At 41.9% G+C, this 25,759-nt stretch overlaps 1 protein-coding gene across 1 annotated transcript in view; it reads left to right on the top strand.

The window, feature by feature from the left end:
* Window positions 1-3,234: 3,234 nt before the first annotated feature.
* Window positions 3,235-25,759, top strand: part of LOC110076902 (uncharacterized) — a 65,804-nt gene continuing 43,279 nt past the window's right edge. Inside the window, exons 1-14 of the mRNA XM_072981698.2 lie at window positions 3,235-3,325; window positions 4,137-4,305; window positions 6,464-6,580; window positions 8,457-8,614; window positions 10,872-11,440; window positions 14,092-14,112; window positions 16,179-16,238; window positions 17,955-18,008; window positions 18,338-18,382; window positions 19,988-20,014; window positions 20,454-20,498; window positions 22,831-22,875; window positions 23,495-23,548; window positions 25,646-25,714. Coding sequence (XP_072837799.2) covers window positions 8,458-8,614; window positions 10,872-11,440; window positions 14,092-14,112; window positions 16,179-16,238; window positions 17,955-18,008; window positions 18,338-18,382; window positions 19,988-20,014; window positions 20,454-20,498; window positions 22,831-22,875; window positions 23,495-23,548; window positions 25,646-25,714 — 1,146 coding nt within the window. The 5' untranslated portion in view covers window positions 3,235-3,325; window positions 4,137-4,305; window positions 6,464-6,580; window position 8,457. The remainder of the gene's footprint in view (window positions 3,326-4,136; window positions 4,306-6,463; window positions 6,581-8,456; window positions 8,615-10,871; window positions 11,441-14,091; window positions 14,113-16,178; window positions 16,239-17,954; window positions 18,009-18,337; window positions 18,383-19,987; window positions 20,015-20,453; window positions 20,499-22,830; window positions 22,876-23,494; window positions 23,549-25,645; window positions 25,715-25,759) is intronic.

Here is a 25,759-nt window from a genome sequence, read left to right as displayed (position 1 = left end):
AGGAGGACAACCAACCTAGACTGTGTTCCTCTCCACACTAGAATTAGCTAGTAGTTGAACTTGTGGCATAGAGAAATTACAACCCAGGCTCCTCCCCCCCCATGCTATGGTGTTTCTACTGTTACCGTGGTAGTTCAGGAATAATAACATCAACATGAGATGAATGTGGGGACTGAGTTACAGGGCACAGAATGGACGAGATAGGGTCCATTGAGCTATTGTTCTGTTTCTGAGGTGGAGGATCCTTTGCTCCAGGCTACGCAGTACAGCTATTCCAGTCCAGCTGAAGTGTCGTGTCATTTGGTATTATGTATAAGAATGGAATTTTTTTTGCTTGGGGGCATTAACTCATAATCCTGCCAATATTGAGTTTTAGCCCCTTGACCTCACAGCCAAGAGCATACACCAGGCAGTCAACTCTCCTAATCTGCTTCTTACTATTCCTAGGGCCTGACCTTTCAGAGCTCACTGGTAGAATTCTTGGGAACATTCCTAGAAGGAGGAGGCCTTCATCTTATTCTCCGAATGGGACGTTACGTGCAGTAACATAGATGAACACAGATAACTAGGCAAAAGTTCTCACACTGTAGTCACAGCTGCGGTTTTTATGATCATCTAAATTTGAGTCAAGGCTGACATCCAGTGGCCCCACATGTGATAGCAGCTTCTCAATCTGATCGCTAAACAAGCTGTGATGACATCCGTTCCTTGTGTTCAAATCAGACAATTGGAACATTAGATTTAAAATTGGGAAATACGATCTCTCTCCTCAAAGAAAAAAAAAGATTATTCTTCCCTCTCAAAATTATATTTATATTAGACTGTTCAGTTTTGTTCTTGTAGGTGCAATTGGAATGTAACATGTGGGATAATTTTGTTAATGCAGACACTAAGAATTATACTGCCCAAGTATAAGGGACATGCAATTGAAGACTATCAGGGAGAGGGCATGCATGTCAAAACTTAGGTTTTTAATAAGTAAAAAATGATGCTAATATTACTTTTGTTTTAAAAACACTTTTCTAGGGCAGAAGTTTGATAAACAAAATGGCCTTGGCTGGGCAAATAATTTGTGCAGAAAAATTAACATGGATCCACTTACTCCTGGGATACTTTGACATGTTTTTCCATATGTTTTTTTCAGATCTTTAGGTGGCCAACAGACTTTTTTTAATAAGTTAGGGTGAACATCAGCAAAACCTCTGTTTCCCTTTTTTTTTAAGGTGGGGAAGCTGTACAAAACAGGTGAACTGACAGAATACATACATTTAAGTGGTGTGAAGGATTGTTTGAACTATATAAAAGCCAATTACCATTTATATGTTACTTCCTTTTCTTGACTACATCTTTTACAGAAAGGTACCTGCGTTAGTGCGTACGTGGAACAACAGAAACCAGAATCCTGCTAGTAGTCACCAATTAGAGTAGACTCACTGAATCAGTAAGATTTAGATAAATGTTGACTCACTATTCAGTTTTCAATAGTTTTTTTTTAATTAAGTAGCTGTAGGAAGGCAAGGGTAAGGTAATGGAAGGACTGGTCTGATCTTACCCGTGAATCTCTTTTGCTACTAAGCCAAGCCTTCCTGCCTTCTTTATATATAAATGAGGATGGTGTACATTCCACTTAAAAGAGTTTTTTCCTTTTTTTTGTGCTTGGTCTCGGATTAATTGTGAAGCTTCAGTTGTAATCATGCCCTAGGCTTCTTACAATTGAAATATACATTGCGTGTAGTAACATATTGAAGAGCCAGGCTTCGGGCATTCTTATGTTATGTTTCAACAACATAAATGCCTGAGCAGATGTGAACACCTTCAGGGCTTTGAAGGTAGACCCACCGCCACAGCCTTTTGCAAATGTTTTAAGTCTTGTTGAAGAACAGTTTCTGTGAGATTACGAAAATACCTATAGAACTGAGCAGCCCCCAGCAAATGCATCTTCCATCAGATGAGGATCTTGTCTGTGGTCGGAGCATTTCAAGACCGGCCGTGAACATTGTTTAAGCTCTGTGCCCTTGGCATCGTGGCTGACTGTGTTCCTCTATGGGGTGCAGCACTCTTCCACAGGAGAGAGGACGTTGTCCCTGCCTCACTCCTTTTGTTGTGGAAGATTGCCATAAGCTCTTGGGGTTCAGATCTTTTGCATCACCTGCTTCTTGAGATGAGCCATAGGGTCCTTTCCAGCTCTGCAGTTCTAGGATGATGACGGCAAGGACAGTCATCCTTTCATTATTATTGTTAAGCTGGAGATGGCTGTGATTGAACCCAGGGTCTTCTGCATCTACAGCAGTTGCTCTACCCCTAAAGGGGGTCCCTCCCTAAAGATATCATAAAGTTTTAGGAAACAGTGAACTTGTGACTTGTCTCTACAGTCACAGTTTTAATCCATGATGGGATCATTCCATTCTTATCCTACCTTTCTTACACAATAAATTGTAGTGTACAACCTATGAACTCTACTCTCTTTCTAGCTGATGCTTAATACTCTCTCCAGTGCACAATATCAACTCTCAAAGCAAATCCAGATAATTTAAAGTATGGCATACAAACATACCCCTCTAAACCCTTAAAATGTTTCAAACAAGAACATGTGACACAAAATAGTGTTATTTATAATGTACAGTTGCAGTATTTGGGGATAAAAAGGTTGATCCCTATGAAATGCAAGCCAATGTGTGCATCGATTCTAAAGAAACAAAGAAGAACTGTGGACGCTGGTCTCCAAGGTCTGAAAATACATAATGGGAGAAATAACTAGAGCAGCTCATTAGGATCAGGCTGACCTGCTGTTCATTCCCTTGGTTTTGAGGAAGCATGGCCCCCAGCACTTTCAGCTTGTCAAATTCTTCACATTTTTATTTGCGTGGTGTTGCATCTCATCAGACTGACAAGTTCTAACATGCAAGCCATCCTTTGTGGATGGACCCTAGTACTTCTTACCAATTGTTTGTCAAGCTAATTCAATTGCTTCTGTTCTCTGAAAGCCCCTTAATTTAATACAGCTGCTCTTTGTCAAGTGTTCAAATAACCTGTGGTCCCTCAGTCTTTAATATATTCTGAGGGGGAAAGTGTGTACTAATATGACAAGGACAGTTTCCACTCCTTCTTACATGACATGGATCTCTTCTGGTGTAGCCTGATCTTGAAACTTGATATGTGTGATTATATCACAGCAGAATAACTTGGCATCTCTCCCTTTTTTTCAATAGTCCTCCAGCATGTCTGGTCCCCCTTTTAAATTCAACCCTGGGTGTCACATGCCATCCAGTTCATTCCAACTTTTGGCAACCCTTGTAAGACTCCTGTGGTATGTGATATATTTAAGGTATGTTTTACCATTTACACATATGTGCGCACCCACACCTTTCCGGGGTCAAGCAGAGATTCTAACCCAGTTTCTTGAGTCCCACTCTAACACTGTATCCACCACACTAGCATTCTAATTCCATCCTACAATACTACAATATTTTCAGTACTACAGCAGGGAGACTCTAGCAGGAAAAGCCTAGAGGTTACTGCCAGCAAGCCCATTGCTACTAAAAATAAGATAATATTCAGGCAAAGTTATCTTATACCAGATTTACATTATCATTTTATTTCAAGGATGTGCCAATCTTACAACACTGGCAAAAGCAGCATTGTTAGAGCAGAACAGCCATCGTGTCTCAGCAGCCAGATGTCCCAGCGAAGCTCTTCTCTAGAGCAATGTCCAGAGTCCACGTATGGCACTAATCTGCTTTGAATTAGATTCCTCCAGTGAGCAGGGGGTTGGACCCGATGGCCTTAGAGGCCCCTTCTGACTCAATAGTTCCATGACTCCATGGCAGTCAAATGTTCAACGGAGGCAGACTCAGAGATTAGTCTCCACCAGACTACCTGGATACATGTATTTCATTCTGTGCACTGAACTAAAACAAACAAAAAAATATTTTTGAGGACATCAACAAACATGGAAACACTTTAGTGGACCAAAAAAGATCATACTTTTATCGGGAATTTATCTCCCCTAAAGAATTCTACTTAATTTTCAGAGTGACCACTAGTAAAAGTCTCAAAATGATATACACATTTCCCACTTACTCTGACACTCAGCTTTCAAATGTGTTTCAAATGTGGTGTACACATTATCACTTCAGACAGCTACAAGTCTAGAGGCGCCCAGTACAGTGCAGAACAAGTCACATACCAGGAAGATTTGTAAGAATGTTGTCATGTGTCATCTCCACTTGGCTATAAAGCTTCCCAAATATCTGCTAAGCTGTCCAAGAAGAAAACACCTGGGCAAAAGGAAATTTTCTCCAGAAGGTAAACGGCAGGGGTTAATAATGGGACTACCCTGCAGCCAAGAATTTGCTCCTAAATAAACACAAACATAATTATTTGCCAACTCCATTTGAAAGCATGAGTTAGATACAATGAAGTTAAAATGTCCAATTTCTTGCTTGTTATGTATCAAAGTTCCACTTTAACAGGCATTTTTTCCACTGTCATGTTTTAGAGAAAGGGTGCTGTGCAAGTTGCATATTACATGTCGTACTATTTTGCTCTTTTAAAATTGTGTGGTTTTTAAATTAGTCTTTACCTTGGTCTGTTTACATGAAGCTGCCCCACAGAAACTGTTTGGAAACTTCAGTTGGTACTGAATGTTGAGGCCAGACGGTCGATAGGTATGCCAGGAGTTCTTTTTGAAAACGAGGCCTACACTGGAGCTTTCCAGTCAAGAATGTGTAACATGTCGTGTGGCCTCAAAATGAAACTGAGCTCCCACATCCTGCTACGCTGGGACTTCAGAGCATCCCCAAAATGTAGGAATCAAATCGCTACTAGTTTAGTAGCAATAGCAGGCTGGCTAGCTCAGGGAGTAAGGGAGCCAAAAGTAAGTTGGGAGTTTGATTCCCCACCTTGTCTCCTGTGAGCAGAGCTGGTCTGTGTGGCGTTGGGCAAGCTGCACAGTGGTCCCAGATAGCCCCCCCCCCGAGGAAGGGAATAGTAAACCACTTCTGAGTACAGTGGTGCCTCGCATAGCGAGGTTAATCCATTCCGGATTAACCTTCGCTATAGCGAAACATCACTGAACGGGACAGGGAAAGCCATTGGAACGCATTAAACATCATTTAATGCGTTCCAAAAGGCTCCTTTACTCACCGATCAGCGAGGTTTCCTATGGCCGGCAGCCATTTTCGCGCCCTCGTTAAGCGAGGGGAGGGCGCAAAAATGCTGCGCGCGGCCATTACGGAGCTTCCGGCGGCCATTTTGTCCGCCGAACAGCTGATCGTCGGGGCTTCGTTTTGCGAAGATCGGTAAGCGAAACGCTTACCGATCTTCGTAAAGCGATTTTCGGCCATAGGGCCCATCGGTAAGCGATCGCATTAGCGATCCAATAAAACGGATCACTATGCAATTTCATTGTTATACGGTGCGCTCGTTAAGCGAGGCACCACTGTATTCTCTACCTAGAAAACCTTGAAAAGGTTTGCCATAAGTCAGAATGGATTTAACAGCACATGATGATGATTATTTAAAAACGATCCTAGTAGGCGTTTTCTCCTCCCCTACACCTAGCCACTCCTCTCTAAACTGGAACCTTACCACAAACACAGGATTAAATCCACGCTGCTTCCCACGTTATGGTCTTGCTTCAACTCTTTCCTTACCCTCGTGTATTTATGAAAAGAAACACACAAACCAGGGCAAAAGCTGTTAATGCAATGTCTAGTTTTGATCTGATATTGGGAATTTTTTAAAATCTTTACTCCATCAGCAATTAGCTGAAATTGCTTCTAAACCTCATGTGTTATGCACAAAACCTCTTTATTAGCTCCATGTAGATTTGATAAATTAAAAAAATCTTAATGTAATACTCCCCCCCCAATAAAGAGATTATGGATTGGCAGCCCCCTTCACCATGCTGTGTAGAAGTTGCATAGGGCCATGTTAAACACTGATTTTATCTGTCAGGCTCCTCTCCAGGAGTCAAGAAAACTGACTTAGGCTGCCTTTCATATTAGCCTGGATTATTGGGGGGGGGGAGGGACTCTCCCCCTTCGGAATATAAGGAGTCTTAGCTATTTAACATGTTCAGCATGGGTGTATTTGTTCACATATTAGACTTCCACTTCTTTCACCTACAATTTTTTTCCTATGTTTTCTACAGCTGAAGAATTCAAAAGAAACAAATCAACAAGACACTGTCCCTAATAAATTGAACCACGGTGCGGAAATACTTCTGCAGGGGGAAATATGGACTCATGTTGTGTTACCATTATGACATTATTTCCTTATCCCCAGCATCAGTGAAAGTTGTGCGAATAAAAGTATCTGGGGAGTGAACCTGGCAAACTGTTCTGGGGGGATGGAGATGCCTGTGGGGAGTGGTCTGTTTTCTTTGTTCCACTTGTTGCTGCTGCTGCTGCTGCTGCTTGTAGTGCTTCCCCCTCCCTGTCCCACCTCTTTTCATTGGCAGAGCGAAGGATAGTAGATGTGTAACAACCAAGGCAGCAACGTCAGGCAGAGGTCCCTTCTCCTAGACGCAGAGCTCACCCTTCCCTTCATTTTATCCACTGCCTTCATCAAGACAGAGGTAAGAATCTCTTCCCCTCCCAGTCATACTGTGTGAATGCTAAGCTGAGCATGAATTAAGACACTTTTTATGGTCTTCAGTGTTTAACAGGGCATTGGGTTTCTGTAGGCTTTTAAGGGTAATTCCTTTCACTTTGGGGTCAGAAGGTCGACTGAAACTACAAGATGAAAGACCTAGGGTCCACCTCTACTTCGAGTGATTATTTTCGCTGCCAGTACCTGTCCTGTGACTGGCACTTAAATCACCCTTTTGCAAGGACTGTGCTTGTCGGCTATGGCCCTGGGCAACGAAGCGGATCAACCCTTCCAGAAACTCTTTGTAAAAGTGGATTGGCACCATCAGGCCACAAGGAGATGCCAAAGCACCCTAGAACTGTCACTGAAGGTTCAGAGGCAAGGGCGCTCCTGTTCATGTAATCCCTTTGTGGTCGTGATATGTGTTTTTGACCAGTTCTCAGAGTGAAATCTACCATTTTCAATGGTGGCATTCAGGTGTTTATGGCAGAATTGGGTACTTGTTGTTAATTTGGGCATCAAATGTTGGCCCCTTTTTGCAGATACTCATGCATAATAACACACCTCTTAAATCTGACCTATTGATACAAATTAATTTGCAGGTGTGGTTGGACAACCTCTTGTGTGTCCTTAGATACAACTGTACCAGCTTCAGTTACACTCTCTACAAGGACAGCTGCAAGCCTCTGCCCACCCATTCTACATGTCTGTACCACACTTCTCTGGCACTAGAATGGGATATGAAATATGGAAAGAGCACAGCATGATACAGGGTTTAGAATTCTGGAGTGCTCATTCAAATCCTTGATTACTGATGAATATTCCAGGTGGTCAACGAGAAGCCTACCTTGCAGGGAGTTTGAAAAACTGCTGTACGGATTAGGGGGTTATATCCAGTCCTGTCCTTCCAGCAGTGGAACGAACAAGGCTGGCAGCTCAGAGATCCCCTCCCCCTGCACTTCCTATGCAACCCCTAGGATTGTAAAATGGGAGTAGGAGAGCAAGGGAAAATCCAGTTACATGAGCAGTTTTGCTTAATAGTGGATGTAGAACACATAGCTCATTGCTGCTGCCGCTACTACTACTTCTGCTATTATCATTACTACGCATAAAGTGCCCAGACGATATGTTGTACAATTGCTGAGCTAAAGAGAACAAATCTCTACTTGGACCACCTATGGCAGTGATTGGGGAGAGAGAAATGAAATATATCCCATTCAGGTTGCTCTGAACTGCTCAGAAGAGGGGAAGAACACACTCTGGCAAATAAAATATGAAAATTTATAAATGGATAGATTTCTTAGTAAATGCTACAAAATATGAGTGTATCCCCTGGTACAATATAAGTAATAACTGTTTGATCCAGTAGTTCCCAACTGTGGGTCCCCAGAAGTTCCTGGCCAGCTCAGCTAGTAGTGAAAAGGCTCCTGGAAGTTTTAGTCGAAGACCATCTGGGGACCCAAGGTTGGGAACCACTGATTTAATCTAACTGTCGAAAAAATGTTGGATTCATTGATTGCACACAATGCTGTAGGAATGCTGAGTTATTGCTTGACAAGCAGTGGTTCCTAACTTTGGGTCCTCAGGTGTTCTTGGACTAAAACTCTCAGAAGCCTTTCCCACTAGCTGTGCTGGCCAAGCTTTTTGGGAGCTGTAATCCAAGAACATCTGAGGGCCCAAAGATGGGGACCACTGCTTTATAGAATAGATGTGTACATATATCTGCTAGGAGTCTAATACAGTACATATGGTTTGTATTTTTTTGTTTGTTTCTTTGCCAAGTGGAAAACCAGGACCTTAATGAATTATTATTATTTTTCCAAACAATCCTGCTACCTCTTCTGTCTTTTTGGAAATCAAAGCATGTTCTCCAGTCTATGGTGGCTTTTGCTTCTGCTGGACTACCATGTGCTTTTGGCACAGAACATCAATGAAGAAAAAAGAAATGCAATAAGAAAACAGAAGCCCAAACCTTTCTTGTCAAATGCAGTCGAAAAGTATCCCAGCTCAAACGACCAAGGTGACTATTTGTAATTTTAATACATTTAAATCTGTCACTTCTGAAATTCATTTTATTTTCTCTTCCAGGAGTTTCATTTCATTTCTTTTCATTTCATGTCCACTGTTCTTCCAATAAAAGAGTCCAGAGTGGCTTAAGTGGAGGAAAGTGGAGGAAACAAGAGTGGAAAGTGGAGGAAACAAGATATAACTTAAAAGACGTTAAGAACATAGTTCTACCTAGCCAAGATAGCAACGGGCTAGCTGAGCTGAAGTTGGGTGTCAGCAGAAGCTGTGATGAATCCAACTCCCTTCTTGGCCTAGGAATGTAGGCAGTTAACTTAGGACTACAGTCACCTTAGCCTAACTTGGTGGTAGCATTGTGCCTGTGTCCTTGGGATAAGTCAAGTCAGTTCTTACTTATGGCAACCCTTTTCAGGATTTTCCAGGTAGAGAATACTCAGAAGTGGTTGGCCGTTCAAGTGCACCATTGCCATGCCATGGATCATTAGATAAAACCTCTCATGGAACAGGTGCAGCTGGCACACTAGAATGAACTGTTCCGACACACTCTGGAACACTGCACTCCAGGTTTTCTGTCAACATTGTTCTGGTTCCACTTGCTTCAGCCCCACCAGCTCCATAGAGAACAAGATGGTTACTTTTGCTCCAATCTGTGGGTGGGGATGCTTATGAGCAAACAGTGTCCAGTTCATCCCCCAGTTCTAGAAGTCAAGCGGTACTTTGAAAGGGTGACATTCCAATGTGACTGGAAACTCCCCAAGAGCTATCAGAATATCACTGGGATCTATCAGCCTCCTGGGAGAGCCCTTCTTTATTCTTTCCCCCAATACCTCGAGAGGCTCCACAGACAATAGAAATACAGTGAATTGGTCCAGGCACAGATCAATATCACCCAAGCCAACACAGGAAATTCACACGCGCACACACAATGTGAACATCTTTATACAAAATGGTCATCACTGGTAGAGAGTCTGCTTTGGATGAACTATCTTACCCCATGCTCAGTGGGATATCTGACTCCTCCTGGCCCTGAAACTACCTGGCCCTGTGCTCATTTTCTGTTTCAGAGGAATGTGTTTTCCCCGGTTATATATTGAATCAGGCAGACCAGAGAGAGAATTTTCCTTCTCCACACCCCATGTGCCATAGAGTCATACAGCAGTGCAGAGTGTCTCTGGCAGAGGCACACGGCTCCTGGCAGCCACCACCACCACCATGGGGAATCCACAGAACACAAGTAAAAGCACGTGAACATATTCTTCAGATCATTGCCAAAACAACTCTACATGTGACATCAAAACAAACTCTCTTTTTAAAAAAAGTTACCATCTTTCCCAACTTCCATTTAAAAAATTCCTTGGAGGTAATGAATTCTGGACTGTGAAAAAAACTGTGTGCATTTCTCCTAGAAAATGTGATCCACTAACAAAGCCTTGGGTTATCCCTATGAGCACCTGCTTAATTTGTGCTCTTATTTTCCCTATTTACGAGGGGTGTATTTTCTGGTATGACCCTTCGTCCTTGTTCCTATACAGTATTTGTCATTGACTCATGCCGTAGTTCTGTAAGCACAGCAGGAGTGATATCACCAGAAGTGGCAGATTGCCACTACTTCAAGAGTTACTGCTTTAGTTTCGGTTTGTGCGTGATTTGCTTCTAGCAAGATGAAATCACACTCAACTGAAATCAAAGCAGAAACTCTTTCTTTCTTTCTTTCTTTCTTTCTTTCTTTCTTTCTTTCTTTCTTTCTTTCTTTCTTTATTTATTTATTCATTCATTCATTCATTCATTCATTCATTCATTCATTCATTCATTCATTTATTTATTTATTTATTTATTTATTTAGGCAACAGTCCTATACCTACACACTTAAAAGGAGGAAAAGCCTATTGCACAGTAAGGCTTACCCCTAAGTAAACTTGTGAAGGATTGTACTATAATGCACCATGGAGTGCACAGCATGGCATTTCCCATGTAAATATAAACCACTGATGACTCACTGTAGGATATGTTTTTTCCTACCTGGTTTTTATTGTGAACTTTATAAGAACCACCTAAGGTAATGAAACTATTTTGGAGATAGGGTTCAGAATCTTGGATATAGCTCCTGGGAAGTTTGGACTAAAATTAGGTACGGACTGGCTTCACTGAAGGATCTATGAAAGGCTGGACGGTATTGTAGGAGCAGCCTTCTCTGTGTTTGTTGATTTATTTACTCTGCACAATTTCTTTGCCTATGAATGTATTATTTCTAGATGAAGACTGCATTCTGGAAATGGCTTTCCTCTTGGACAGTTCAGAGAGTGCTAAGAATTTCAACCATGAGCAGCAGAAGAAATTTGTCCTGGAGACAGTGGACAGAATGAAGGGACTGCAACTCACCTCTGGTCGTAGCCTTAGCTGGAGGATGGCTTTGCTTCAATATAGCAGCACCGTCCTGATAGAGCAAACTTTTAAAGACTGGAAGGGCCCCGATGTTTTTAAGTCTCGTATTGCTCCCATCACATATATCGGCCATGGCACCTACACCACATATGCCATCACCAACCTCACCCAGCTCTACATGACTGAGGGGACCCACGGCAGTGTGAAGGTAGCTGTGCTGCTGACGGACGGAGTGGACCATCCACGAAACCCAGACATTTTTTCAGCGACTGCTGATGCTAAGCATCAAGGTATCGTGTTCTTCACAGTGGGAATGACCCGAGTGGCTGAGGAGGTGGCCAACGCTGCCAAGCTCCGGCTTCTGGCCAGTGTTCCAGCATCCAGGTTTGTCTTCAATCTGCAGGAGAAAGGAGTGGTGGAGAGAATTCTCAAGGAAATGGTAGGGATGACGATTTCAGTGAGAACTATATTCTAAAGCATATGGTACATGTATATGATGCGCTAGCTCTAACAGATTGAGGATCATCATGGGGATGGGGGGATGGAGTTGGATTTTTTGACATCTTGGACTACAGATCCCAAAATTCTCTATTCTGAGAGGTCTACCTGACAGACGGACACTTTACAGAAACCTAAACGTGGGTCACCTGTAAAAAAAGGCGTCCACTATAAGGTTTTGGGTCTTAGCTAGGCCTAGCTCTGCCTAAGCTTCCGGTTCAGAAGGAAAGCTCCCAGCTAGCACTGGGGCAGGAACAGGAAGCTTGGACAGAGCTAGGCCTAGCTAAGCCTCTCAACTTTCCAGTTTAGGCCTTTCTCTTTCATGTCCCTAGGATTAAAGGTTGAATCTTTCTATGCATTGTAGAGGTCAGAGTTCTTTATTCCCATATCTTATGCAGTTTGTAATCCTGTCCTAACTGGGGAATTTACCTTCTGACCTGGATGCTACTAATATCAAATCATGACCCGAGAAGGGACCACTTCCATCCAAAATCTGGGGACTCTTTAATGGACAAAAAAAATCATACTTTTATCAGGAATTTATCTCCCCAAAAGAACTCTACTTAATTTTCAGAGTAACCACTAGTAAAAGTCTCAAAACGATATACACATTTCCCACTTACTCTGACACTCAGACAGGTAGTACATATCCAAGCTCAGTGTGACGCAATCTTATGCCTGACACCTAAGCCAGCTGTGCCTATTCTCTTGCTTGCTCCTATCACTTTATATTTTTATGCAGTAAATGGACACTTGCAATATCGCAGACACTAGTTGTCAAAGCCTCTGCCTTGCCCACCGACTGTGATCCATTTTCATTTGCAGCGAAGCCATGTCAGATGTCCTGGAGAACTGTGAGAAATTACAACATCTTTGTTCCTGGCACCCTCAGAGTCAAAGCAGAAAACACACGTAGCTCCTATTTAGAAGCACTGCTCCCAAAAAAAACAAGAGAGATGGCTGTTTGTCCTCAGACATGCTTTTAAAGAATCTTCATAACTTGCATCCCAGCATGCTTTCTTTTGCTCTTCGTTATCAGAAAGTAAACACAGACTTAATTTGGAAGCCTGACTGCTGAGGGATGTATATTTAAGGAAACACCGTTGTCTTAAGGGAAACTAATCACAGGGAATACACAACCCCTTAACATTGAGTTGGATCCTTCTAGTGCTTCCTCGTCACACTGTCAGGTCAACCCCGGGCAGACCACTCACCCATTACTGGGAAATGTAATTCAAAAGTAACTTTTCAAAGCTCTGCATAGGACTTCATCAGCAGTCACCTTGCCTACAAACACCTGTCCCCCCCCAAAAAAGAACCCACACCTGATTTGTTTTTACTCATATGTTGCCTTCCTTGTTGTCTAGGGTATGTTTCTGTTGGCAGCATATCCTGTTTTCCAGGCTGTCAAAGTTCAATACTTGGCATATGTGATGTTCTTCCCTGACAGTCAATCCACATTGTTAGTAGGCTTTCCCCTTCGTGTGTGACATGGGTGGTGATTTTTCCCCCTATGGCAAATCTTCAGAACAAAGAGAAGCTTGCACTTGTTTTATGAATCTCCTTTATCACATGTATGTGGGTGCGCAAAAAAGCTGTACTCCCCCGGTTCACCACCTCAATTTCAGGGGTCAAATTCGAGAAGGCTACTTTGGTGATTCTTTTGGAGGGGGATGATGTGGTGATTACCAGCCTCTTTCTAAACATTTTAAACCAAACCTGCTCCTCTGAAATTGATTTGATTTCAGCAGATCCAAATTACATGCCTCCTTTAACATCCCAGGACAGCGTGTTTACATTTCAGTGCTTAAGTTAGCATTCAGTCACTTTTTCTAGATTCAGATATACGGTATATGCCTAGAACTGAGTTACATAGTTTTGGGAGAGACCAGAAGCTTGCTTCATGCATTTATTCCACTTAACATGTTAAAAAAGGGTGCTCAGTTGTTTCTTCAGGTCTGGTTCCAATGTCACAGCTCTTCCTGGATCCTCCCCTTCTATTTTTGCTAATATGTAGATATCTGAGGAAGGGGACCTTTTGCCCTTAGACCTCTGTACGCAGAGGCTCCCCCACCTCTGACATGAAGGGCCAGAACAGAAGGTGCCACAAAAAGCTGTGAGTAGGGCTAAAACAGAGCTTGGAAAATGTATGTAGAACTCGAACTCCCAGCAGCCCCCAGGCAAGATGGCCACTTGTTGTGCTCAGTTGATGGATTCTGGGAGTTGTGCTCAAAATAAAAATGTCAAGCTCTGGCCCAAATGGATTGCACATCCTTTGGAAATGCAACTTTTGGAAATGCTTTGGCCAATTGGATGTAAGAAGCAGTAGTTGAGGTTTTTCCCAGGGTGGTGCTAATTTGCTAGTGAGCAAAACATCTCCTCTTAATGTCAGCCCAATCATGCCTTCCTTAAAGCTATCAACATTTTGTCATTTTAGGCAAAGTAGAAACATGGTATCACAAAATGTTTTCCTTTGTTGGCTGCATATTAATCATCTTCCTGGCAAAGTATTATTTTCCAGTTTTTCCTCACATACACTTTAATACCTATTAAAAATCCTCTAATTTTGTTTATGCGTTTCTGTTTCCCCAGAAAGATCTGGCAGAAGAAGGGGTAAGTGTTATTCGTGGATGGGGGGAAATGGATTGCATTTAAAGCGCCTATTATTGTAACTTAAAGTAATAAACGAACATTTACATTTTATAGTGTTGTTTTATCAGATGATTCCCAGCTTTTCTACAGGTGTCATGAATCATATGTAGGTTAGGCATTAGAAGTAGTATTGCTGAAATGTGGTTTTACTAGGAACGTGGAGGCACAATTGCAATATTGTTGTTACCTATAGATTACCAGGTGGCTTTGTCAGCATTTTAACAGTTTCCCTGTCCATTATAGAGATACTGTATTAGAAGAACCTTAAATATATTTCCAAAATATGCCAATTCATTGTTATGTGATTTCAAGTCAGAACTGACTTGATCTTTACAATGACCTTTCAAGGTAAGTGAAATATTTAAGAAGTGGTTTTACCACTTCCGCACCCCCAATGAGTTTCCATAGCTAAGCTGGGATTTGAACCCAGGCTCCTTGAGTCCTCATCCATTACTTTATCCACTATACCACATTGGGTATCCCCAATAAATATTCTAATAGCTTTCAACAGAATGAACAGAAATTGAAGAAAATATCTTATGAAATGTCAAACAGTACAAAATATTCTAATAAATAACTAAATGTGAATCTGCCTAGTCATTGGTGCACTTGGCAATATTCTGATTTATGCACAGGCTCGCAAAAGATGAACTAGGCCATCCTGATTCTCTCAGAAACCCATCTAAGAGAGATTCAGATGAGGTGAAGATACCCCTCCACTAGAGGGGAGGAACCCAGTTGGCATGGAAAGAGCATCCTTCTGCCACAGAGATCCAGTTATCCCCTCCCCCCCAAAAAAAGAAACTTATGTGGGCGTAAATAAATCTCCGGCAGTCTTTTCACCACAGGAGGCCTCTCCATGCAGTGTTGCAAGGAAGAGCCAGGGATGAGGTGGAAATGGCTGTGGGTCTGCTGGATCCCAAGCCCCTGAGTTCACCTGTCCTCCTCCAGCCACACAGGTTTGAAGGCTGAAATCTAATCAGACCTAGCTTAGTTGGCACAGTCCGGGCAAAGAGAAGGCAAGTCTCATATGGAGAATCTAAAAGCAGGGTCAAAAGACAGCCCAAGCACCAAGCCAGCAGTGTCCAATGAGAGAAGAGGTAAATCCTGTGAGGGAAATCCAAAGTCAAAGAAAAGGCAACCCACAGTCTAGCATGAAGGATGCTACAACAAAGCGGGAGTCAAGAATTTAAACAAAGTGATAGCAGGGGCTTGAGCCAGACTTCCTTGTGTCCAGTAACTTGGCTTGTTCAAAATGAAGGCTCCAATGCATGCACTTTTTTCCGACACAGTCTTGAAAAGGGGACTCCTTCAGATCACACCAGCCTCACTGGTGTTTATGGCCACAGCACTCTGTGAGGCCGGATGGTAGCTTTGCCTTGTCCTCCAGCCTGGGAACTAGGCTTCCCATCTTTTGAGGAAGAGGTTGTTTTGCCACCCTTTCTTCCAGTGGTCCAGATTTAGTGTTCTGCTCCTTCATGCAATCTGTCACAAGAGGCTCTGGAGCAAAGGATCCTTCCATGACATCGCCAAGAAAAGTCCCCAGTTAGCCTGAAGCGGCAGAGCTTTGGAAATTGCATCTCAATACAACCTTATCACAGTTATTAGAGCTGTGCTACACCACATAAACATTTGAAATCTGGCACAAATATCATTCCTACGAGACACTTTGGATTGCTTAAAACAAAGACTGAAGTCTTGGCATTTGCAAATGCCTTATTTGGAAAGAGGGAGGAAACATGACATTTTTACATCAGGTAGAAAGCTGAAATTTGAACAAGAGGCTTCAACAATTGGAAGCAAAAATATAGATTTTGACTCCTTCGTTTGAAAGCACAGAACATTAAATTCAACCCAAGAGGCGCTGAATACAAAATAAAGTTTTCTTTTCACACGGGAATACATAAAATACTTTTGGAATATCACACCTTTCCTCCTTTTAGCATATAATCAGCAAATAATAAAGAAGTAAACCTTTCTCTCTAGATTAAGGTCCTAACTAATGTCTGTGGTGTTTTTTTGTTCAGTGTCCTCAGCCTCCTATATGTAACTGTGTAAAGGGAGAAAGGGGTCTTCCCGGCCCTGCTGTAAGTAGCCATTCTCTTTCAATTACATACTTTCATCTCATGTTTAGTTTTCCTTGTGAACTAGGATATCATATTGGGTCAATTTTACTAATGAATAACTTGCATTTTCTGAAAGGAAATCTGGCACAAATATGGCTACGTCTTCCACTGAAAGAGGCAGGCAGGCATTGAGGACAATTTGTCAGGGTTCCTGACGGCACAAAGAGACACCTCTTTGCAAACTGCTGTGTGCCTATGAGCCTTGGCATATATTTTTATAGTCCATACACGCAAGCCAGGAGGCAAAATGTGATATAACACTGCCACTCCCAGAGAATTCAGTTGGAATCTATATACACAAGACTGAGCCATCTTTGCCATTCCTACTTACTGTAGCAACAAAGAACATGAGAAATAATTATTGAAAACAAAGCACCATGGACGAAATCCAACTAGAGTAGGCCTGTTAGATCAATGAGACTTACATAAGTGCTGGTTGAACTAATCAAGTTTATTTGGTAGAGTTACAGTAGGTGGAACTAACAACTGGATTTAGCCCTGTGCCTTTCAGATCATGAAAGATGCACTACCCATACCACTAACATGGGAACAAGCACGAGTGAATTCTAAACAGCTATGCCTGTCAGTGTAACATAGCTGGTGTGAATCACAGTGGCAACATCCTGTAAGCTAAGGAGTTGGCATGGGCGTTTATCTTTGTGCACCATGTCACACAACTCAGCATGACTAACTTCTTGACCTGTGTCGTGATTTCACCGTCGTGATTTACACGAATTGCATTACGCCGGTGTGAAACCTCAGGATGATTTGGGCAAATATCTCAAAATAGTCAAATAAGCCTCTTCTGATTTTTTTTAAAATTTTATTTCAGAATATATAGCCATGCTAAAATCATGTTTTTCAAAATAAGCGTGTATGAAACAAGAGCCCGAAAAACCCACAACAACCATATGAAACAAGTTATTTGAATGCTTTTAGGAAGGCATCCCCAGTGTTTAAGGTGCATGGCCATTCTGCTGAATTTTTTTATGCACCAGCATTGAAAAAAAAACCAAATGGACAAAATTGCTTTCAGTGAATTCTGGGAAATTTTCTGACCTCATGAATATCCCCATGTACTGAGGATTAGCAATTGGTTTCCACTTAGGTTTTATTCTACACATCTCTCATTTTCTGGAACCACCAAGAATTCCATTGTCCCCCTCCCCTCAAATGGGGCCAGAGTTGGTAGGGGACTTTCTCTTTTTGTCTCAATACGTTGTATTGTCTGAGACAACGGACCCCTATGGCAAAATACAACTGCTTTGTTAGGGCAACTTTTGGTCCCAGCTGTGTAAAACAAAGCTGTAAAATGCAAGGGGCTGAAGCTTAGGAACACAGTTTACAGCCCTGTAAATGCCAGTGGCCTAAGCCATCTACCTTGTAAAGTCTAGTGTGATATGACATCTGCAACAAATGATGACTTTAGGCACAAAACGTGCCCTTCCTGATGAATGAGGGTTATATTTGCACAACATACTTTAACTGAGGACCTGATTTAAGACTTGTATGTTGAATAAATTCTAAAATGCTTAGTGTTGGGTCACTTTCCTTCAGTTCATTTAATGGTTTTCTTAAAAACAGAGACATAAAGCCATTAGAAGTATGTAATTAGCCAAAGAAGTTGGAACATAAAGTGTCCTACTAACTCCCCTCTTTTGTTTTCTCTTCTGTCAGGGTAAAAAAGGTCGCCCAGGTGATGATGGAAGTCCTGGACCAAAGGGAGTGAAGGTAACATGTCACTTGACGAAATACAACTAGAGGTCCCATTAGTTAAAATAGTCCTTTAAAAGGGAACTTCTTGAAATAGAATGTTTTATCAAAATGTATAGATATCCTGAATCAAAACTGTCCTACAAGATTCTGAGTGTGAATTATATTTTCATTTGAAGAGAGAACTGGATTGGACTGGAATATCGATCTATCCTGCCTTTTTATCTTTAACAGTACGGAGTTCATTTTGAACATAAAGGAAATGATGGGTGACGTTTTCATTGATCTTAATCTATTTCAGCATTGTATTGTAAAATAAAAATAACAAAGCACCCTGTTACTTCTAGGGGGAGCCTGGCCTTAATGGAATTCCAGGGAGAGATGGCGTAGAGGTAATACAGGCTGTTTTCTATTATAAATTCATGGGCTTTGAAGAAAACATCTAAGTTCTGTAAAAACATGAACACATCACATGATCAACATAGTTTGTGCCATTTCCCACACTTGCAGTTCAGGAGAGACAGTTTTAGATCCCATTAAAAAAATCAAAGTTTTCCTCTGCTTAATATGGACATTTAAATCAGTTCACGTATGTGGTTCCAAATCATGCCTGCGACAGTCACTCAGGCAGGAAGCTGTCATGGCCATACTTTAAAACCATATAAGCTTCCTGGCTTCATAAGGTTCTTCCCAGTCTCCAAGAAGGGACAGGAATACGCCATGGAAAACAAATTCAATGTTGACATGAATGATTCCAGCCAGTAACCTGATCAGTGCTAGCCTAAAACAGTGTTTTACTTGAAGCAGAAATTAAAATGGTGCTCCCTCTGTCCCATGTCGTGCCCAGTGTTGTTCAAGAGTTTATTTGGTGCACAAATTAAAGTTTGGAAGCAGGAAAACGACAAATCTTTGGAACCTATGAGGTAAATATTCATGGTTTGGTGCTAGAGAAACAGAAATAGCAATCCGTGGCTGTTTTTTTTTACCACGTCAGTGGATTTCTGCTTGTGAAATGCAACACAGGTGGTTCTGATAGAACCAAGCAAGGGAACACTGCATTTGTGTCGTGTCAGAATGGATAGATTAAATGTATCCTACTAACAAACAAATCTTAGTGCCCTAAGTTTCTCAAACTCAGCTAGCTAAAATGGCCGAGAGCTCTCTGAGAACCATGACAGCTGAGGCTGTGTTGAATCCAAACCTCTCCCAGTGTAGGAATGCTGGGAAATTCCTTAGGGCTGCCCTGACCCTGGCCCCAAACTCTGTGCCAGCTTAGTGTCTGGGAATCTGATCTGAGAGGGGTTTGGATCTGGAGTACATCGTTTCCTCCCCGTTCCAGCCCTTCTCCACTCTTTTGTCTGGCACTTCTGCTGGCTGATCTCAGCAGTTGTGCCAGCACATCTGAGATCAGCTGGCCTAAGTGGTTTGTGTGGGCACAAGGCCAGTTAATGCAATGGTTAAACTGCAGTACTGCTGTGAAGACTCTGCTCACAACCTGAGTTCAATCCCGACCGGCTCAGGTAGCCAGGTCAAGGTTGACGAAGCCTTCCAGACTTCTGAGGTCAGTAAACTGAGTACCCATGTCATGACAGAGTGGGGACTATATAGTCTGCATAATTAAATTGTAAACTGCCCAAAGAGTGCTTTAAGCACTATGGGGTGTATACATGCTTCATACTTTATGCTGGTACAAGGGACTTTGCTCCTTCCTCACCCATTGCAATGTATCTTTCTTTGAGTTCAGATTTCTTCCTAACTGTTAGAGCAGTATGACAATGGAACCAGTTTCCTCGGGAGTCGGTGAGTGCTCCATCACTGGAGGCATTCAAGAAAAACTTAGATACGTAATCACCTGGCAGATATGCTTTGATTGTATACCTGCGTTGAGCAGGGGGGGTTGGACTTGATGGCCTTGTAAGCCCCTCCCAATTTCACTTTTCTATGATTTCTATGATTGTTAGTCAATAAGCTATTTTACTTCTGCTTTTCTTCATAAGGGAAAATCTGGATACAAAGGAGAAAAGGTATGGATATCTTACAATCTTCGAACAACTATCAGTTATCAATAGAGCCATACTGATTTACTGAGTATAAGAACAAAGACCAACATTATATTGCACCATGACTAGGGGGCAATCATGTGAGCTTTTTCAATTAAATTTTTAACTTGAATTTTATTTTTCTGATTATGCGTCACACGCCAGACACACCAACCTGGCAGTGTCCAAATGCATGACAGACAACTGTCAGGATCTAATTATGTGATTGCTGCATTATGCTTTGCAATTCCAACAGATTCCTGGTGCAAATATTCAGCACCTGAAATCCATCTCAGCAGCACAATGTGTGAATGGGTGGGGAGGCAAAAAAAAGTAGGAGGAACTGTGCTGGTATTTTAACAGGTAGACATTTAAAAATACAACAGCAATGTTAGTGATTTTTTCCACTTCTTTTAAATCTAAGGGTGAAAGAGGTGAATGTGGAACACCAGGAATAAAAGGTGACAGAGTAAGTAACTATATTTTGTTACAGAGTTTAGAATTTCTGGAAAAATTCAGAGAACCACAGAGGAGAATACTTACAAGTTTCCCAGACTCCACCCCTTTCTCATTAATTGGCACTTAAAAGCTCAATGTCTCACCCTGAGACATCTGTAGGAAAAAGAATAAAAAACATCTCTTTACTTACAATTGCTGGAAATTATAAAATTATGTATGTTGCTTTTGTTACTGGGTATAATACTAGCAACCAACCAAACAGATCAACAGCAGCGAACACCTACCACTAACCAATGAAAGACAGGTATAGAGCACTCAGCAGAGAGGCAGAGCTCTCTTTGAATTTGAAAAACTGGTGATTATCAGGGGTGTTATAATAAATTTTAGGAGTGGCATTCTTCAGGGCAGTTTCAATAGCCATGCACCTAAGAAAAGCCCCCCACCACACTGTTTTAAACAGCCGTGTAGATCCATATCAACAAACCCATTCCACCAACTTTCATCTCCATCAGTCACAGGTTCTTTGTGAAACTTAGGGCTCATCCAGCCAGGGCAAAATTCTGGCCCCGTTGGTTCTAGAGGTCAGCAGGATGATTTTTTTGTTTGTTTGTTTACTGCAGAAAAAACATATCACAGTTATCTGGGGAATTCTGAGGATTGCAGTCTAAAAACAAAACCTGCACACTTCTAGTTGGTTGTGAATGATGGCAGGGGAGAAAAGTATTATGGGTCCAAATTGCAATGCTTTTAGCCATGACTTTAAAAGCTACTTCTGCTCAAAATCCTTGGCAAAAAAAATGCCTAGAAATCTGTTCCACTGCTGGATACACACAGAGAGACACATTCAGATAATGAGAACTAAACAGCACCTCACTCAAGTTTTTTTGGGTCTGTTTGAGGGATGCAATTAATTGCTGAAATATTTATACACTTACAAGAGTAACAAAAAAAACCAGAAACATCTAAGCAAAATATCTTGGTTTCTGACTTTCAGTTGCTCTCATAAAAATTTGCTATTTCCCAGGTGGCAGTTATAGAACCTACAGGGCAGTGTGTGTGTGTGTGTGTGTGTGTGTGTGTGTGAGAGAGAGAGAGAGAGAGAGAGAGAGAGATCATATATATTGCTCCAGAACAAAATAAGCAAAGTCACCGGAGGAACAAAGAAACCTGGAAGCGCTCGCTCTCTCTCTCTCTCTCTCACACACACACACACACACACACAAACATACACACAAAGATGATGTTGGATCAACTCCTCCATCTAGACCAGGGATCTCCAGACTTTTGACTGTGAAGGCTAGGACAAATATTTTCAACATTTTTGAGGGCCGAAGGAACAGGAACGTGTGTACACACTACTGCATGCATGCACACACACACACACACCCCTGCACCTGCCCTCCACACGCACACACCATGCACCCACCCTCACTCCTGCACACAGGGTGAAGGGATGTGGCCCACAGGCTGTAGTTTGGAGTCCCCTGATCTAGACCTGGGGTCCCCAACCCCTGGTCCACAGCCCAGTACTGGGCCATGGCCTTGGCAGGACCGGGCCACAGAGACAGATCTCCCACCCCCGCATGCCCCCTCCATGCACGCACGCGCACACACACACACACACACACACACACGCCTCCCCACACGCATGGGTGTTCATCCACCTGCACATGGGTGCCACACCCATGCACGCAATCATGGGTGCTCCGCCCACCTGCGCATGTACGTGCAGGTGCCCAGCCCACCGACGTATGCACGCACGATTGCCCCACTCACCTGCACACGCCCCATGTCCCCCTAACCGGTCCACAGTTTGGAAAAGGTTGGGGAGCTCTGATCTAGACAATGGAGAACATACCAAAATGCCCTAACAGGACTTAACTATCTATTCGGGATCAAGCCACCTACTAGAATAGGATTCATTACAACAAGGTTGCTCAGAGCAATAGATTGGGACTGGAAGAATCCACGCTCCCAATGCATCTGTTGTGTAAACTGCAACTGGGTTCAGAGGGAACAAGGAAGCCTAAGTAGGTTGGTGGATAATGTCATCAGCCCGAGCTAAACAAAATCCATATATTTTAACCATGCAAGTAGCCTTGGGACTGTTGCACCCCTGGGGATTGTTCTGTAAACAAAATTAGGAATAAGAGCCTTACTGGGAGAGGCTGGAATAGCCCTTTTAAAAGATCTGATTTGACACGAGCTTTCCTAATCCCAGTTGCTCTTCCTTTATCAAACGTTTTCCAGTTATCTTCTGGCTGGGAATGGACTTAGATTGGCTCTGTTTTTGTACTGTACAGGCATTCAAGTACAGTATTATTTCCACTCTTGTCTTTCAGGGTCCTGAAGGGCCAGGTGGTCCAAGAGGTGTCCGAGGTCTCCAGGTAACAAACAGATGGTGGAAATGAGTTGACCTCAGATCACAGTTGCTTACCCTATCTCTCAAGCCAAATCACCCCTTAGATTTTACTCAACTGTCCCTTATCTGTACATCAGTTTGCCTGAAACCGTACCATTTATCAGTAATGACCACGCCGAGAGAATTATGAGCTACAATCGGTGAGGCACTATAAAAGCTTATTTTGCCCCAAGTATTTGCGAAGGAAGCTAGTGGAAGGTCTCCATCCAGATACAAGGAGCAAAATACACATTGAGATGCGCATTTCACCAGAGGTGGTTTGTACATTTTTGCGTGTATGGAAAACATTTCTTCCTAACCTTCCTAGCATATTCCAGTAGCTCAATAATAGATACTCCCGGGGCAACACAAATTATTTATTGAGCCAAAAGCAGAACATATTGTTTCAGCAGCTCATACTAACTAGATTGAATGTGATGCTTCCTTCAGAATGTAACCACACAGTAGTAGTTATATAGCCAAATCACATAATTGCCTAGCCAGCCAATATAGTGTTCCTTATATGAAATAAGTCATATCCTTCTTTATCTAAACATCTTAAAGTCACAAAAAGATTTTTTTACTACATCCTCATATCTTAACAGGGTCCCCAAGGTCTGCCTGGAGATCAAGGGCCTGAGGGGGTGCAAGGTTCAAAGGTAGGAGTCATAAGATAAATTCTGCTTATAGATGTTGTGAGGCACTGCAACTGCTTTTGTAACTTTCCCACACTTTACTTTCCCTCATACTTTTTGATCCAAGAGTGTTCAGAATGAAGGGTTCCTGGTCGTAGTCGAAAGCAACAGATGTTCTTCAAAACAGTGGAAGATAATTGTTGAGTTTAATCTTCTATATGCCAGTGGACAGTGTAACGAGAAATGACAGAAAATGTATGCCATGAAAAGGGCACTAGGAAGTTATGCATTTACTATCCATATGCACAATGCAGTATTTCACAACTATAAGAAGTATATTTTCCATCTAAGAATCCAAGTTATTCAGATGTTATTAATCTAAGAATCAAAATTATTCAATATAGTGTCTCTGTGTGTTGTTAGATTTTTAAAATGTTGATAGAGTAAAATTTTTAAAATTATATTAGTTAATTGTTTTTCAGTTATTATTTTGTATTTGTCAATAACAAATGTAAATATGGTACAGCGCATTCAGACCTGGTGGAATAAACATAATGAGATAACGATGCTACTGTTCAAGTATTGTCTGTAGTACAAATCCTAGCCATCCTCTTGATACTGACACAGACTGTTCAAGACTGTTGCAAAATCACCAAAGGGGTAATTTTAAAAATTGGCTCTTTTGTTGTTATTTAACAGTGAGAAGCCATATCAAACAAGCAATGCAGAGTCTCCGTAACATTCCACATCATAAAAATCCCCTTCAAGGCACTTCATCCCATTAAAAGTTTTGTGTGGCTTGAAGCCTCAGGGAGCCATTAAAAGATGCCTCGTAAATAACATCTTGTTGAGACTTTATATGACACTCGAATTTCTTCTCAGAGGCAGAAGAAAACTATTCTACTCCAGGCCATTTCTTCTGATAATGGCATGGGATGGGAGCATGGATTAGTAATGAAGCAGATTCATACCGTTGCTTTCTTCTACTTTTTGTGACGGTTTTTCTTAGGAGCCTGTGCTGAGATCCATATCAAATATAGTCTTCCTATTAAACCAGCAACTTTGGCTTCCGGGGCCACTTCGTCTACCTCAGCCTCACAAATTATGTTGGATTAAGAGTGATGGACGCAAGGGATTAATTTCAAAATCCGCTAGGCACTAATGGCTGGGTAGATTGTCTTGAATGCAAACCCTGATTTTATTTTCCATACATTCATCCCCAGCTAAAATCATAAGCCCCATCCAGATGTTATTAGACACCTCATACAACAAGGGAAACAACACTAGGCTTGCTCCTTCTGTCTCCATTTTCACCACCCTCATATTCTACTACCAGGCTTACACACAGGTGTAGCTTTTCTTCCTTTTCGTATTCTAGGATGAAAAATTGGGTTCCTTTGCCTTGTAGTTGATGGAGCTCCCACCTGAATAGTATCTCCAGGTGAACCTATTTACATCACTTTTCCCTGCAGCAATTAGCTTAAGGGGGAAAAATACTGGAGGCACCAAGCAGAGCCTTTTTTTAAAAAATGCTAATCACTGTGTGAACAGAGCAATTTCACCTGCATTCATCCATAAATCTGTTCCATCTTCTTTCTGCTCCGTGGCTTTTTTTCAAATTGACATTTGCATTAGTTTTGTATATGTTTACCCTAATATGGAAAGGGTCACCATAAGTATCAATTGACTTGATGGCACCCAATTCATATTTTAATACACATAGGTATTTTTTGTATTTTTTAACCAGTGTATATCACAGAACATAAACTATGTTTTAATTAAAGATACGAAAATGAGTTTACTGCACTTAAAAATGCAGGCTGCAGAAAATCCAAGAGCATTTTAAAACCCAAGCACAGAGGGAAAATGCATTCATCCCCATTGTCATTTAACTTTTTACTCTGTTTTTCTTTGCTTACATGCATTGCCCATTCTTGTTAAACTCACACTTCCCCTTCACTCTCAGGCAGTCTGACAGGATTATAATGAATTAAAGCATTATGATTTTTTTTTTACCACAAATATGTTCGGGGGGGGGAGGTGGGAGAAGCACAAACCCGCTTTCTTTGAAATCCAGTCAAAAACTATATGAGTTGTTGTTTTCTTTTGGCATTTTTCAAGGGTGAAAGAGGCCTCCCGGGCCCTGCTGGGTTGACTGGAGAAACTGGAGTAGGACTGCCAGGCCCGAAGGTAAAAATATCAATCTCATGCCCTGCTGTGCTAAAGAACACGGAA

This window comes from Pogona vitticeps, chromosome 1, assembly GCF_051106095.1.
Source record: "Pogona vitticeps strain Pit_001003342236 chromosome 1, PviZW2.1, whole genome shotgun sequence".
In the NCBI taxonomy this organism is placed as follows: Eukaryota; Metazoa; Chordata; class Lepidosauria; order Squamata; family Agamidae; genus Pogona; species Pogona vitticeps.
The sequence above is the reverse complement of the archived record's forward strand: the minus strand, read 5'-3'. Positions and strand labels throughout refer to the sequence as shown.